This window comes from Mya arenaria, chromosome 1 (genome assembly GCF_026914265.1).
Source record: "Mya arenaria isolate MELC-2E11 chromosome 1, ASM2691426v1".
In the NCBI taxonomy this organism is placed as follows: Eukaryota; Metazoa; Mollusca; class Bivalvia; order Myida; family Myidae; genus Mya; species Mya arenaria.
Genome location: NC_069122.1, coordinates 36,516,861 through 36,534,807, shown reverse-complemented (window position 1 = coordinate 36,534,807; position 17,947 = coordinate 36,516,861). Strand labels below are relative to the sequence as shown.

The window sequence follows — 17,947 nt, the reverse complement described above, 5'->3', positions numbered from 1 at the left end:
GTTGGCAGGGGGGTTTGAGGGTACTGCCCCAAGAATTTTCACAATTTCTAGGCCGAAATGGTACACTTTGGCCATATTTTATTACTTTTTTCCCCTTTAAAGAAATAAAAAGTAAACTTGGACGATTTTAAGGTAGCGCGCTGGGTTTGTATTCTAAAACTGAGAAGAACCGACAACCTGATTTTTCCACTTAAACCTGCCGAATTACCATTCGAACTGTCCATTTTGGCCGGAAATTCTCTAATTGAGAAGTCACTGTCTTAGTCATTCACTTTTTCTCTCTCACCCGATATGGATTCCTTTGTCCCATATATCCCATATCGGGTCACCTACTAGCCCCGTAAGTTATAATATGGTCATTGACAACATGTGTATCATTAAGATTCATTTGAATACATCTTAAAAGTTATTTAGTTAAGGGCAAGGTTGTTGCGGCCAACTTGGTATCAAGCATACATGTGATCATTTCTTGTGTCGATTCCTGGACACTCGTCGTAATGTCAACGCCCACCAGGGGGGTCCGGGCACCCCCCCCCCCCCCCCGATTTTTTTTTAAATAGGGAACGTCTGTGGTGCATTCTATAGCATATCTGGGGCTATTTTAGACGTTTTTAATGTCGGGAAAATGTAGCTATTTGAACTGCCAAGACATATTTTTTACTTGACATGGTTTTTTTTTTTTCTGCATTTTCTTGAAAAAGAAAACCACCAGATAATTACCCAGGCTTTAAATGAAGTGCTAACCAGGAGGATATGCAGTCTACTTTCGGTTTCATCATAACAGGAAATAAACAACTATACGGGCACCTGTTTTCCCGCGCTTTTGAGAACATGCATTACAAAATATTTATTTTTCATCACATTTAAAATGTTTGCAATATATTACACACAATATTTTCGAGACGATCAAGAAGATTTTCCAGTCGATGAGCTTTTTTCTGTTTGGAGATGCATATAATTTTGATAGAGACGTGTCAACAATCGGCTTTATAAGGCGATCACGTGACTTACCATGGTCACGTGATTAAAGCACTCTATATAACCACCTGTAAACCCCATATCGTCAGTTTTATTTCGGCGTAAAAATACACAACGACAGTTCGAAAAAAAGTTCAAAACACTCAAATTCCTTATGGACGCGCAAGTTGTTTAAAGCATAACGACGTATCGACTTTAAAATTTGAATGGAATATGAGATGTTTTCCGTGTTTTAATTTTGTTTTTTTACTCATTTTGTCACTTTCTTTGAACTTACCTTCATGCTTGTTTGTCGGTAAAATGTGTGAAAAATATAAATTCATCAATTAAAAGCTATCATTCATAAGACCAAACAAGTCCATATGAAACAATGAATTTGTATACAAGAACCCTCCCCGACTCGTTAAGCACAACAATAGGCCAATAGATCAATTATCGGGTGATTGACGATGACATCGACGACACACGTACCAATTAACGGATTAGTGTCAATATGTCCTGTGTTTTACGACCAGTGTCCCGGACAGGCAAAATAGCTGACTTACATTGGTAAAATTAAGATAATCGATTCCGAGAATTTTTTTTTTTTTTTTTTTTTATGACTTTCCGGGACAAACATGCACCCTCCGTGACAGAGATACGATTTCTGGGACAATCCCGGACGTCCGGTACGTTATCATATGTATGTTATCAAGGCTAACAAACCAACAAGGCCCTACCACAAATTGAATCGTACCTAAACGATATTTTTAGGAAATATAAAATATCTAATTCCTTTCGGAAATTGCCATAGAAATGACAGAAATAATTTCCTGAAAAGAAACGAATGCAATTTTTGTAAGATTTCTGCAGTAAAAAAATATTTGATGAACATATGTCAGGAATATTGGATAGCTATCAAGATGTGTCAACAACCATTACTCCACAATTCAATTGATATTTGGTAGACTGAATGGATTGTTAGGAATGGCAGAGTTATATAACTCCATTAGGGAGATTTGCAGATGCTTTTAAGAAATACAGAAATAAACAACCTATGGCATTTAAAGCCAACAGCACTTGAGTAAATATTAGAAGTTTACAAATATTTGTTGCACATGTGAATGGTCTACATGGTGAAAGACATGAACATTACATTCAAGGTGCCTTGAATTACACAAGACTGACTAATAGTAGAATAACAAACAAGACTTGACACCAAATGGTGACATATCAAGTCTGTTGCAAAAGTCTTTGACACAGACATAATGCTCTCCCATGCAATTGCAATACAGAATAACATGGAGTTGAACAATACATGGACCCTGCGGCACAACGCCTCATCATGGCAAGTTTTGTTGAAAATCCTATAATGCATTGTAAAGACACAGGCCAGACAAGGATCAGTACCCACACGCGACCTCATAATGGTGACCCTTTGTGGCAAGTTTTTTGAAAATCCTATCATGCATTGTAAAGATACAGCCCAGACAAGGATCAGTCATCAACCATACCCCCTTGCCACCTCATAATGGTGACCGTTCATGGCAAGTTTATTGAAAATCCTATAATGCATAGTAAAGATACAGCCCAGATAAGGATCAGTCATCAACCATACCCCCACGCCACTTATTGATGGTGAACCTTCATATGACAGGTGAGTTCTTAATCCTAAATTATTATGCATGTTCAAGATACAGCCCAGACAATGATCATTTCAACCTTTGACCTCTTACCTTGTCCTTGACCTTCCAGGAACAGACCTGGATCTTGTGTGTAAAACATTGCCTTATCATGGTGAGCCTTCATGACAAGTTTTTTTTTTAAATCCTATAATGCATGGTCAAGATACAGCCTCGAAAGTACAGTCTAAACGGGCGCTCATACGCACATATGGCCCTTTGCATGCATGAAACATACACAGAACACAGACAACTCTGTCTCACTCATCGTGAGCGCGCTCGATAAAAAAAAAACACAGAGTGAATAGTTACCATCACTTGTATTTGGTTGGCGTTTAGCAGTCCAAAAAGGGGGATAACTCAATAATGATTTAAATCAGGGTATTCAGCATTTCTTTACATGTTATTATGGTCATTGGCAGCATATGTTCCAAGTTTCTTTAGAGTTACAGCCAAGGTTAATGTTCTTGCATGGCTTTTCTCTTTAAAGTAACAAGCGAAAAACAGCTCAAAGGGAAAAAACAACAACTTCCTAATGAACAATATTTGGGTCGAGCTAAACGGCATATGAATATTTTTTTATTAAGATGGCCTTTGATGATAAGTTTGCTTCCCATTAAATCTTGACAATAACATATTGTACAACATAAACATAACAATGCTAAACAGCAATTAACTGATGTAACAACATCCCCCAGGAATGACCAGCAATTAATTGTTTCCAACTCCAGCTATTTCATGTCTTTCCTTCGTTTCATGCAGTGATATGGAGTTTGTTTTAAGTTGTATAGTGTTTTTTGATGTTTATACTTGGCCTTGGGTGCATTGTTGAAATTCAAGGAAGCTTTTACTAGTATTAACTTGTGCACTGGCGTTATATTTTTTTCATAATATTGGCTTTAACACTTGATATACTGTTTGAAATTCTATCAATGAAAACATGTAAATTATTCAAACATTTTCGTTTAAAGGATTTCAAACAAAGGTTAGTTTTTTTACGTCTGAATTGATGGAAAATAATTGGAGTGGCCCAATAATATTTTGGAGCAGTTTGTATTTTACTAATTCTCGCAAATATCTAAATAATGTAGCAATATTGTGTTATAATTATATCAAATATAAAAATTATATATTCTTTCAGTTGCAGATCTTGGGGTCGGCTGTTATGGCCAACCTTTATAGAGAAATATTCACATAACATTGAATCCCCATCACACGCCCACCTGCAACATTTTTAGCCAGAAATCTTTTTGGAGGGGATATGACTGAAGAGACAGGGGGGAAGGGTTCTCAAGGGGTTCTAGTGTTGCTCCCCCTTAATTGACACATTTATATCTAGGTCAATAGATCTAGGTCACCTAGTGACCTTCTGTCTGCCTGACTTACAGTATTCATGTACATTCAAATGATGCGACTACCATGACATCTATTGCTATAAATAGAGCCATCAAAGGCTTGTCATACTGGTGATCAAAGGACTCATCATTTTATGCATGGTTGATGGAGCATTTTATTACAGCTATAACACTGCTCACAAATTTTCAACCAACATTTTATGATATCTTTTACACCTGAATACTCTGTTCAAACCCACTTACATGTGATAAACCGGCTTAGAATCTTATTCACTTTGCATACTTAATTCTTTCAACATTATATATTATTAAACACAGGTAAAATCTCAATGTTAAGTGTATCAAAGTGTAATGGTATAAAAAAAACACTACAAACCGTTACTTAGCTATTCGCTTCTAGCAAGCCAAGCAGAGCCAAGAATTTTGTGCTCTCTATCTTGATTCTTGGCGTACATGACTGAATCAATTCATATATTGGGCCATAACTTCATCTTAATGATCTCTCAACTTACACATTTAAAGTTTCAACAATAAATTAAAAGTTTAATACTTTGAGCTCATTTTTTTAATGAATTATTTTAAATATAATTAAGCTGCACATTTAGACATGTCAAATATCTATATTCCAATGATGACCTTACTCTTTTTTTTAATATCAATAAAAATGCTTGCTTAAGAGTCACAGTTGAATCTTACCTTAATTTTGGTTTTTAGATCCCGTGGTTCTCGGTATGAAGTGGATGCACCACGCCCGTACATTTTTCTTGATGGATCGTGTCTAATTTGTATAAACTACACACATTTACTGGCACTATTAAACCAACAGGCCTCGAAAATCCTGGTAACACTAATATTATTCCTTCAACGCACGATCTTCATGTATCTTCATGAATTGATATTGCACATAACGTAACGTAATAAATCCAGCAGAATTTGGTAAATTATTAATTCCACAAATTTCATAAAAGAATCCTCAAACAATTTGTCAAACCTAATCACACAAGAGAAAAATTAATTTGTCTCATGTTTTTTTTTTAATCTCTGTAAGAAATGAAAGATATTATTCTTAAGCCAACCTATTTACACACAATAAAGTTCCACTATTTCCCATTCAAAACACTTTTTTTCATAAAAAATTAATTAAAAATGGCTGACTATGTTAAATTTTTAGGAACAAGAAATATTAACAGATTCTATGAGTTTTATTCCCCTGAAATGAAATAATGTCACTATGGTTAAGAAATCACTATTTCCTCCAAATCGCATGTATAAATATCATTTAACAGCGACCAAGTGACAATATTTTGATAATTGACTTACTAACCGAGTAGAAAATGAACAATATACCAAAAAAACATTATTGCTGAAGCGATCGAAAACCATTTCAAAATAACTCATTAAGGTATAAAATGACATAATCCGATAAATTTCATGTACTTAAAAATTCTTTTATCTGGGTCAATTAAATGAAATTTGAAAGGAAGGTATACATTTTCAACTTGAACTGATAATTGCCTATTCAGATTATTTTAAACACTCGTACTGGTTTTAACCATGTAGTCCTGGTCTTAAAAATCATGAAATATTATCCTTCAAAAAACGGACTGAAAAATTAACCATATCTGGTAACACCTTTTATAATAGAACAATTAGTGTTGTATGTTTTTTTACTAGGTGTATAATTATGAAAATAACCATGACTTTGTAAGATCATATACAAGATAACAAGAGCAGATTGACATCACCATGTGGACAAATGCATATAGCATACTGCAATTTTTTGACAAGGAAGCATGACAGCTTGTAGTATTTCATCAGCTATTATAATGCTTTATAACGATGCCCTAGATTTTTATCATGATTTCGTTCACCTTTAAAACAAAACTGTTTTAAACCTCCAAGAAGCCGATTAATTTTAAGATTTGCTCTACTTCTTAAAATGTACAATGTTTATTCATATATATATTGTATCAAGAAAAATGTTCAGCAAAATTTTGGTTTTACGAAGCAGTTTTCAAGATTTTTCGGTCATCAATTATTTGTTTTCAAGTTTAATTTTCGATCATCAAGTAATTACAAACCACAAATTCCAATGAAATTTTATGCATTCATATCTAATCCATATTCATACACAGTGTGATAATGATATTACAGTGGTTAACTCATACATATAAACTACACAGATAGTTTCAGCCGTCTAATTAAAATAACTACCTGCACAGGTAAGCCAGTAAGTCACTTAACTTCCCAATTTTCATGTACTCTACTATAACACATTCAAAGACACTTTCTTGCTAAAAATACCATTTTAAGTAACTTCCTTGTATTTGACACAAAAATGTTAATACACATGTTCAAACAAACACTGACATGTACATTTCGCATGTATAATCATTATTTCAAATATGAATGAATATTATCAGAAATGTTTACATACAAATCCATGCTTCAATACACTTGGCGTATTATTTCGTATAATATATATCGCCCTTAGATATTGCAACCGATATTTCTTTCTATTTTTGTGTCACGCTATGGAATGGTCCATCAATTGCATAAATAACTCATAAGGCCAATCATATTTTGTCTATAAGTTCACGTCCCTTAACTGCCCGTGTCTTAAACACCCACTGCAAAGTTTCACAAAAAAATAAATAATGAAATACAGATTAATTACTGATTATCACATGTTGTTTATTTCATTCGCAGAATAACCAACCATCAAAACGAAAAGAAAGACAAACCAAAAGATGAAAATCTAAGAATTATTCTCTTTCTGGCATTGATACAGAACTTGTTCAAAATCATCAATACCAGATCTCGGTTCTCATAGAGCTATACATATATACTGGTGAACTTATTTTGTCAAATTCAGCACAAAAATATTGGGGAGTCGGTTTCTCCAGAAAAAGCCTTCCTAATACAACAAAAGCTGGTTAAGTATATCTGTCCATCTCATGGAGGTCCATCGATAACTATTCCCTGATAGTATCACAGTTTGCATTAAGAACTTATGGTAAATAAAAACCCTTAAACAGCTGCGCTGAAACTTATGCTGTAAACTCTCTTTTTCTCAGAAAATAACATATTCTGAAGTCTGTAATGAGATCGTCATAACATATTTAATTCTGTTTTAACAATGTTATGGATAGTGCATATCTTCAAGAACAAAGACATATGAGCTTATAAAACCAGCTTATTGAGCAATTAATGTTCGCAAGCATTATAATAAACTCATTTGATAGATTATTAATAAGGTATTTCATTTCATAAGGACAAAAAAGATTCCAAATATAGCTGTTATTCAAGCCTCCTAAATAATTGTATTCATTTTTATCTTCTAAGCTTTATAAGAAGCATGTAAATGAGGCACAAATCCATTCAATATATGTACGAAATTAGAGTTACAAATATACAGGAGATTAAAAAAAATACTGTTCTGAAAAACAGTTATGATAATAACTAAATCAATTTGAGTACAAGCTGAATTGAATGTGGTCTGACAATAAACCAACTTAATTTGTCCTGCAAGGTAGCATAATATTTTAATACTCTGAGGCCCATGTTTGAAGTCAACCATTGGTACTTCCTGTCATGTAAAGTAGGGTTAAATAGATCAGAATGTGGCTGAAATCAGGTCCATGAGGGGACTATTTTTTCTAGCAAATTTATTATTAAACCAAGTATCATTAGAGTTAGTCAAGGGGTTTATGAGATATGTAATTTAATGGCTTGAACCTTCGGCCTTGAAATGTGACCTTGACCTTGACCTGGTGCGCTGGGAATGCACATCATGTTGATATGGTTAACATTTGACCAAATAAAATAAAAATCCTTGCAAGGGTTTTAGAAGCAGTGAACAAGAAATATTTCAATCAAGCTTGTCAGCCAGCACGCCTCTGATAAGGGTTCTGCAAATTGTTTCAATGGGGCCACATTGGAAATGCGAAAGAGAGAGGTTGCTGTACACAGAAACTCATAAACGTGTATTTTCCAGTTGTTAAATTTGTTCCCTTTATAATTTGTAACACAGAACCCTGATATGTGTACAATATCTAATAAGCATTGACCAAACAAGACAATATGATCGCAATTAGCTACACAACTTCAAATAGCAGTCAATTTATCATCGCAAGCAAACAAAGACGTCTCAGTGTATAATTATGCTGATCTGTCATATTCTGCTGATTTAGACTTTGTAAAACAGATGCAAACTTCCAAGAAATGTCAAACCAATCATTACACAAGCATATGCACAGACGCCCGATATGAAGACCTGAAAAAAATGTGAATAATATGGTTGCCAGGTGAGCAGGAACACCCGCAATTTCCATGTCTTAGCGATTTCCATGTCTTGCATGGCCATTGTGACATGTAATTATATGATTTATAGAAAATTTGCATGGAAATTATAAACGAGAAAATTTACAATGCAAGGAGACGATCTGCAAATACTGTAGACAATTGAGTGGTTCGAGTCCACATGAAAAGTTCTGATGTTTCTATTAATCTCGGCTCGTTTCTTAGGATTTCATTTTGTACATAAAGAAACAGTCATGTTTATTTACTAAAATGACATTCAAGATACATCTTCTGATAATGAATAAAGTAAACACAACAATTTTATTGTTTGGCCTTAAAATGAACAAGAGATTACATCCAGTGGAACTTTTTCTGTCATAAAGATAAAGGAAACATCAGAATTAATTGCTTTGCCTTAAAATGAAATAGCACTTTTTTTAAGAGGACTAATAAAAAACTTTGGTCTTGAAAGTTTAGTGTTTTTTCTTTAATATAAAACTTTGGATGGAAGAAATCACGTTGCATCACTTGCAGATTAAGGGGGCGCCCGTCAACCGCCCCATCCACATTCCCACAATTGTTCAAGCAACTTCTTTACATAAAAATATTAAAAGGAGAATAGAAAAGGACACACAAAAAATGCACTATTTCAGACTAAAACTAGAAGCGCGGCAATGCGACGAAACCAGGTTTTTGTTATGGGCAATCAGAAATTATAGCCAATTAATTTGTTGTATGAGCAAGTTCAATTTGCAGCTTCATATAAGCTATATTCACACTAAGATTCATCACTATCCATCAATTCTTACTAAGTTGTTGGGCAGAAAAACACTTCTATTTTTAGGAACAGTGACCTTGACCCCACCTCCCAAGCTAGCTCTTCACATAAGCTACCTTCGCTCTTAGTTTCATCAATATCTATCAATGCTAACTCGTTGAAAACCTGGTTAAAAACTCAAAATTACATAAGAGTGGATCCACAAACCTCCAACATATAAACCATACATTTTGGTTATGGGGTAGGGAGCACATGGCTAAAGCTGCGCACAAAGCCCCCTCTTATGCCAAAGCCTGAATTGGCCCCGATACATTTGTTTATTTTTCCATGGCCTTGCAAAATGCAAAAAAAAAGGTAAGACAGGGGAAAAATAGATTGTTTTTGTCTTGCTGGGTCAATAAACAAAAAAATTGGAGCATTACAGCTGGTGATATATTTGTATCCCACTGTTTATTACCATTGTTTATTACCCATTTAACTGCTCAGAAACAGGGCAACTTTGTATCATAATTATCTTAATATCTTGACATATCAGAAAACAACAACTTTCTAACCAATAAAAAATTGTGCTGTTGGCAACTGTTCAATACTTCAAGTAATTTCTTTTGTATAAGATAAAAGGCATTTTTGAAATATTTACTAACAGTGCGGAATTATTTTCACATAAATTAAGTTCAATTCAATCTAAACAACCATTCTTTATATTCTTTATCAAATAGCTGAATTGGAAAGATTAATGACAAGTTTAAATCGCAAAAAAATAATCATTCATTAAAGTACATTTATTATACCTTTATGATTAAAGGGAAGAAACTCATAAATACTCTGCTTATACATGCTACAGTTGAATTATGGCATCAACAGTTGTTTCCCTTGTTCATAACCACAATATCTTGACTACATGAATAAAAAATGTTATGTTGTCATAATTCAGCAACATCCAACATTGAATTATTAAACGCTCTATGTTACTTGAAATAAAGCAGACACACAGTCTAACAAAACAATTAGTGTGATGTAACCTAACAAATTTCCTGCAATTATATGCCATTAGCAAGGTCTAATTTCCATTTAAGAGGTTTTCACAGGGCCTATAGTTTCCTGACAACATCCCTAAGGAGAAAAGAGAAGACATACATCATAAATAATTAGATAACGGCTTGGCCACAAGGCACTGTCTGAACATTGGAATGATTAACCCTCAGAACTTGACAATTACAAAGAGACACTTACAACAGAGGGTTGTTTTTAGATGCTCATCTCTCCTGGCTTGCCCCTGTTGATTACAATATATCTTCAAGGTTTAATAAATTTTGTATGCAAAACATTTAAACTTGTTTTTTTCTGATATATCACAAAATTGCTTAACAAATTTAATGGAGGTCTATAGAATGCTAAGAAATATTGATTGCATCTTTGATTACTTCAAATGAAGCTTATTATTCTCAGAAAGCTCAGAAACAATGAATAACCCAATCAGTTTTAGTACAAGTTGAATTCATTGTGGCCAACTTTAATTTGTCCTTCTAGGTAAGATCATATTTTAATACTCCGCCTCTGAGGTCGCAAGTCTGATGCCAACCATTGGAACTACCTCAGGGCCTCCAGGGGCAGCCTCCAGGGGCAGACCTAGGATTTGAATTTAGAGTTGGCGTAACTTAGATGCATTTTGGGTATATTTCTTTACTCTTTTTATCCTCCATTGAAATAAAAAACTTGGCAATTTTAGGGGATCCAATACCCATAGTTGCCTCTCAGAAAAGACACAATGGCGTGACCACTCATTCTCAAGTTGTAAGATGCATATGTTAGCTGCTTTAAAATAAACTCTTGTTTAAAAAAACAAAAAACAACAACAAATAAATGTTACAGGCAAAATAGAAGGTCATAATGGCTTCAAAGGAAATGTTGTGAAAATCGTGCTGATACATATTTTACATCCAGTGGATGTAATATTGACTTACATGCCTAAACTTTATGCATTGATTGATGAGTAATTTCTATCTTTGAAATGTCAACACAACAAACACATTGACTACATTTGTATACCGAAACGTTCTATTTCTGAACAAACACATTGACTACATTTGTATACCGAAACGTTCTATTTCTGAACAAACACATTGACTACATTTGTATACCGAAACGTTCTATTTCTGAACAAACACATTGACTACATTTGTATACCGAAACGTTCTTTTTCTGAACAGCAAATGAATGCAAAGCTCAATCGATCAGCTTGACGATCAGTGTGACGTCAACTGAAACTATTCATTGCAGTTTGTCTAAGTTACATAACTGTCCATAATTATTGCTAATATTTAGTTAAGCCAGTCCACAGCTTTCCCTGAATAAATATATATAAAAGTGTTCCTTTGTTTGCTGTCATCGATATATACTTTGCTTAAAATCCATTTAAGACTGAAAAAAATATCAATGATATTTTTCATATTTTATGAGCAACCAAGCTGTTGAGTGATGGATTCATGTCAATCAGACATATTCAGGGATGGATTATAAAGGCTTTGATGTTCAAGGGGGCCATTACTTTGGACATTATGATCCCCACCCCATCCCTACCCCACAGCCTCATTTAAATGTAACATATGGGAGTTAGCAGACTCTTATGTAGCCAAGTCTCCCCCTAAATTCCACATCAAACTAACAGTGGTTATATTCTAAATACATCTACCATATTTCATAGCATATATCAGAAAAGCACCTTCTAACCCAATACAATTGTAAACATAACTGGTGAGGCTCATTTATAGATCCTAAATCATCTATCTGACAGCATTGTGAGATATGACAGAAAAACATGTAATATGATATAATTGGCCTCTAGTTAGCTTTAAGACATACACAAGCGTAATGCAAAATGGTTGTAACTCGATGTAGAAATGTAAGGCATTACAACTGTCATGCGTAAAGCCCACAATGGTGTTGACCAAGATCAATGAATGTAAACTTGATATAATAAGAATATTAATACTAATTGTTCATGTTTCCAGTTCAGTTTAGTTTGGTAAAGGGTAAACAAGTTGTTTTCAACAGAGTTCAAGGGCTTATTTAAAGGAATTGTTTACAGATTAGATTCTGATATCTGGAAGACACCCTTCAGAAAGATAAAAGGGTAGCTTTTCATGTGACGGAGGTATTTTCCCAACAGGAAGTGAATCATTCTGTAGCTCAACACTGACGGCTTGCAGATGAATGTTATTGTGTGATACCCTTATCCACATGCCCCCACCCCCTAAAAAACTCGACCAAGTCTACTTTAAATAATTTCAGAGGAATAGGGTAATGGAATACAATCAAAATGCACATTTTGCAAGTTTTCAAAAAAATTTTTTAAAGGAGTACTCCCAACCCTACTGCCAACATTTTAAACCATATAAGTTTTGGTTATTAGGGAAGGGCAAATGTCAGAAGGTAACACCCTTAAGTTACCCTTCCTCTGACATCATCTCCTGGAACTGCCCCTATTATTCATTGATCTCTTTCAATAAAGGGACATAACTCAACAAGAAAGCTGTGGTGGGAACACCAATGATCATTTGGTTGTGTGTTTTTTTAAAGAGTCTTAAAAGGGGCATAACTATTAAAAAGGGACATTACTCAATAACTATCATAGACAGAGTTATGGACCATATCTGGTTATGTAATTATTGCCTGTGACAACACTCTCTACACCAATTTAAAGTTTCATTGAATATCTTGAATTTGTTTTGAGTTATGGAACTATGGCCATGGTTGAAGGTTTTGTATGCGAACAACAACATGACGCCAATTAAAAGTAAATACAACGATAATTCCTTAACTTTTCTTTTTTAAATTTTAAACTTATTTCTTGACAAAGGACCTTAATGTGAAGCCTGCAGCAAAAGTCTTAAATACATTCTAGTGCAAAACTCTTTTTTTTCATCCTAAAATGCCAATTATGACCAAAAATGTGTTGTGTATTTGGCTTGAATTCAGTTACCACTGAGAGCTATTGTTGGAATACGTGTTTGATATTCCGTCAACAACAGAACATGGCATCAACTGCCGTGAATGTAAAGACTTTTGCCAAAAAAACTTACAAACTCTCCCAAAATTATAAATTGTTTTTAATTCAGTCGGTTTGTATGTTTCATAAAACCTTCTTCAATAACCTTTCTCTATAGTGAAGGGGGCCCAGTTTTACCTGCAAATACCGGGGATCCCTGCTCCATGCAGCATTTCTGTTTGTGAAACCTTTTTTGCTCTCGTTTGTAATTAACTAATTTACCTTTTTTGTGAAAGTTTTATGAAATTAAGATATTTTAATGAAATGTTCAATATAACAGGTTATTAAATGTTAAGCTGGTTCAGTAATATTTAATATGCTTTTACATGGATAAAATGCTAGGATAACTTACTTGATGCAGTGTGCAATTTATTTGCAATTAAGTACATGTATGTGTTGTGTTGTAATGTTTTTTAAGTTATAAAAGACAGAATAGGTTATGGAAATTTATTAACTGTTGCAAAATGCATGACTATAGCATCACACGTACTGATTCCAGGCTTAACCATTTAAATGATCATGATTATACTATGTATAAAGTATATATTCCTTACTGATATTATGCGATTTTGATTATTGTCCGATAGTAAATCGAAATGCTTGTTCCGATTTGATTCGATTATTGATTATTGATAGCAAATGGAGTCCGATTTTCAAACACTAGTTCAGACACAGTTCGTTTTTTCGCAAAGTAAAAAAGGGGGCAATAACTGCGTAAAAATATTGGTGGTTTGTAACCCAAAACAACATTCGTTGACCCTTACATTATGGTTTTAAACATGCGGACCTAAAATTATTTAAATCTGTCAACACTTTCATGAGTTAAAGTCTGAGCATAGCCCAGCGTCAATGTAGTTGTTTACATTTCTTAGTGTTCAGCGCCAATGGTCTCTTTACTAGCCAGTTCCTATGCACAAGCTTAAAAAAACACTTAGTAGAAGCAATTTATGACTATCATAAATCACCAAGTATATGACGCACTTTTCTCCCCCAGAATTCTCAAATAAAATGCCTGCGTCTTAAATACAGTATTTGTCCATTTCAAGCCAAAATATGTTTGTTTACATTTCACTTCAAACGGATGCTACTCACATCGATTGATGGATTTAGTTATAACGGCAGATAAGAAAATCAGGTACGGTAATTAGCATCAGCAGACAACAACAAATAAGTGTTTTGGTCAGAGGCTTTCTAAATTATTAAAATGGAATCCTACCTGTGATCCCATTCATTGGCGAGGGTGTGAGCATGACTCTAAATGACATTTTTAGCGATTCTACTATAACTATAATGTAACATAAAAAATACATGTTACTAAAAGGAATATTTACACTTAACAAAAAGGAACACAAACGTTTAAGTTATTTTTATGCTCTATAACATATTGTCAAAAAAGGAATTGTTGTTAATTTGAAAAATCAAACTCACTGGGTGTTTCAGAAATATTTCAAATACTAGGTGATTATAGAAAACTTTTTTTTGCAGGCGGTCTTTTAAAAATTATTTATTGGATATGAATAATTAGTTTGATAAAATGTGATTAAGTAATAAAGGTGTTATTTTTCATGAACATATTAAGCTTATATTCCATAGGCTTTTATGATGGATTATATTTAAATTTGTAACTGAACAGAAATGTGCTGAGGAATACAAAACAGGTGATCTTTTTTCACACAATATTTTGCTAAACAAAATATTTTGGAGTAGCAATTTTCACACAAAATATCTTACCATACTTTTCCCTCGTTGGCGCTCAAACTGAAATTATTTCACAACATAAATATTGATAAATATTATATCTTATTTACATAATGTGCTCTTTCTCTGTAATAAAAAAAATCCTGATTTATGATGTCGCTTTTAATGCCTCGGTCATATGACCCTCACTGCTGTGTAATATTTCTTAATTAAAAGGAAAAATTGACGCCACATTTTTAAGTCTCAAAGTAAACCATCAAGGAATTCACATGACTCAGGCAAAAAAAATGGTTTGGTTAGGGTTGCATCCTTTTCAAAAACAGGTAGGGTAGGTAGGCTTTTTATTTTATTTTTTATTAGGCTTAGCGCAAGAACGTAATTGTCATCAATGGAAAATGGCCTTAAAGTAACTTCTGTATAAAGATTTAAAGGTTTTAAACTACCTTAAAATACAGACTTAAAAACAACAAAAACTTAAATACAATTACCAACTGACTATAAAAACAGTAGGGTCGGCGCCTATTTCGTAGGTATAGGGACGAGAAACCGAAACCAAATGTTGTAGTTTTTAGGCCTCGGTATAATTATTCATTAACCACAGTTTGAATTAAGTTGGGATTTTTTTTTTTTTTTTTTTTTTTGTATTTAATGATTTGATCAGCAAAATAATTTAAGAAGCTGGATATGTTTAATATAATCGATTATTGTCCACACTTGTTGGTCAAAGACGAAAAAAAACCCATAAAAGTGGCAAGAAAATGAATGCTTTCATGAAAAATGGTTGCCAGGGTAAAGAAGTGTGAAGACCCAGAACATTTACCAGCAAGTTTATAATTAATAATGTTTCATGTATAATTTCACAGGTTCGCACTTGAACCGATACATGTATGGCTAAGTGATGTTAATAACATGTGATGTTGTAACAAAGTACTTTTCAAGTACATCAAGCACATAAGCCATTAAGTTTTTAAGTAGATGTGTAAGATATTATGTCATTTAATTGGGGTAATTTTGAAAATTGGCCATTAAAACCATAACATTGTGACATCATTTTTGAGCTCATCATTTCAAAATAGATCAACCTGTCATAGAGAAGCAGTGAAAATATAAAAAAATGATATTTTCACTGCAGTAAAAATGATTTAAAGCAGTGAAAATAACATGATATAATTCACCAAAAAATATAAACAATAAAATCAGTATAACATTATATTAAGTTTTTCAATTCATTGATATTATTGCTATGAGATATATTGCGGACAATATTGTCATTATTGTTCAAGATTATTTTGTCAGGTAATCGAAAAAACTTCAAACGCTCCTTAAGGCAGGTAGGAAGTTGATAAATTTGGTAGGTTTTACATAAATATTGAAATAAGATGACTTGAACAACAGGCTTCAATTTACCCACATATATTAAAGTCCCTGAAAACATTATCAGGGTCAGAGGCGGGGGGTCGTGGAGGGGGGGATTGGCGACAGTTACCTTTATTATATGTAGAAATGTTTGCTGCCCTGTTGGTCAATATATTGGAAGGTGCAAATTCATTTTGTTCACATTATTTTGCAAACAGATGGTTTTTGAGCATCATTTTAGCTATATGGCAATATACCAAGAATCATTTATCTACTTTCATTCTCATCTGCTCATGAATATTGAAGACAACATCATGTTTAAAATGAATCCTGAATGATGTCAGGTATACAGTTAAGACCTTGAAAGATTTTATAAACAGTTTCAGATGCCCATAAATATTATTATGATAATATTCTAAAGCAATCAACATGCTTGTGAAATGACAGACATAACTATGTATGGTGGCAGAGTTGACATTTTTAATTTATTTTTTAATCTCCTAACTCATGCCAACGACCTTAGTTATCTTTATTTTGTGACCACGACCTACGTATAAGTCATGGGTGCGGATAAGTAGGTAATTGTAGCCACTGGATAATAAAAGATCTCACATGTGATGTAACCTCTTATACTGCCACAGTCAATAACATTGTCAAAAGATTAAGATTATATTATACACAAGCAGTCCAAGGGGACGGGGGGAGGGGGGATGGTGGAGGTGAGGAACCATTTAAGACTTAAGGTATTGTTTTGGGATCAGGACCTATACAAACACCCTGACAATATCTAGAGTCTAATTAAGGGGGTTCCTGGAGAGTTTAGGGGGGTTCCTATCAAAATTAAGGGTTTCTGAGGAGATAAGACTTCCTCTGGAAATTAGTGGAAATTTAGGGGGTTACTGCAGAATAAAGGGGTTCCTGTGGAAACTTAGGAGGTTCCTGTGGAATTTAAGGGGGGTTTCCTGTGTAAATTAAGGAGGTTCTAGAGGAAATTATGGGGGTTCCTGCAGAATAAAGGGGTTCCTGCTGAAACTAAGAGGGTTTCTGTGGAATTAAAGGGTTTTTTTTTGTGGAAATTAAGGGGTTTCCTGTGGAAGTTAAGGGGGTTCCTGAGGATATTAAGGGAGCTCATGCCAAAGTTGCTCCCTCTAATTTAAAATCCATGAAGCATCCTTGTAATAAATAGCATTAATTTTAAAATCAGAAAACAAATAATATTGGAGAGACACAGTCCTAATGCCCTATAATGTCTTTTATTAAGAGGAATCACTTCATTTACTATTATTTTTATGCCTCCCAGCTTTGTCATCTATTTACTTAATTATCTTTTAAATGACAAATATGAATTCTCAACCTTGATATAAAACAATTAAATCCCCATTTTGCTTGTCTGTAAACACATTACATTGGCTATCTTTTGGTTTCTTGAAGCATGACTCTTCGTTACTTCACTCAAAAAGCTTTTTGAAAATATAAAGCCCTGATATTATTAAAGTTTAACAATGTTTAACATTCTTATTTTTTTTCAAATTTAGTGAATTCATACAGAAATGAACAGGAAAAAATATGCAAATGATATCAAATCAAAATTTAACTTCTTCTTTCCAACATAATTGCAACATATAATTATGCTGTATTATAACTTTAATAGCTATAGGGTACGAATGTAATTTACATTTATGTTCCATAATCATATTAAAATCTGTAATAAGAGTTTCTTTTTCCGCCGTAAAAATATCTATAGGGTGTCTTTATTAGTAAGTGATAGAAC

The 17,947-nt window shown here is 33.6% G+C and overlaps 1 protein-coding gene across 9 annotated transcripts in view; it reads right to left on the bottom strand.

Moving 5' to 3' along the window:
- Positions 1 to 17,947, bottom strand: part of LOC128234225 (5'-AMP-activated protein kinase subunit gamma-1-like) — a 221,045-nt gene that overhangs the window by 84,760 nt on the left and 118,338 nt on the right. Inside the window, exon 1 of one of the 9 annotated variants that reach the window (XM_052948392.1) lies at positions 4,691 to 5,004. The exons of the other annotated variants lie outside the window; for them this stretch is intronic. Within the exon in view, the coding sequence (XP_052804352.1) occupies positions 4,691 to 4,753 (63 nt within the window). The 5' untranslated portion in view covers positions 4,754 to 5,004. Of the gene's footprint in view, positions 1 to 4,690; positions 5,005 to 17,947 lie in introns of those variants that run through there. 9 annotated transcript variants of the gene reach the window in all.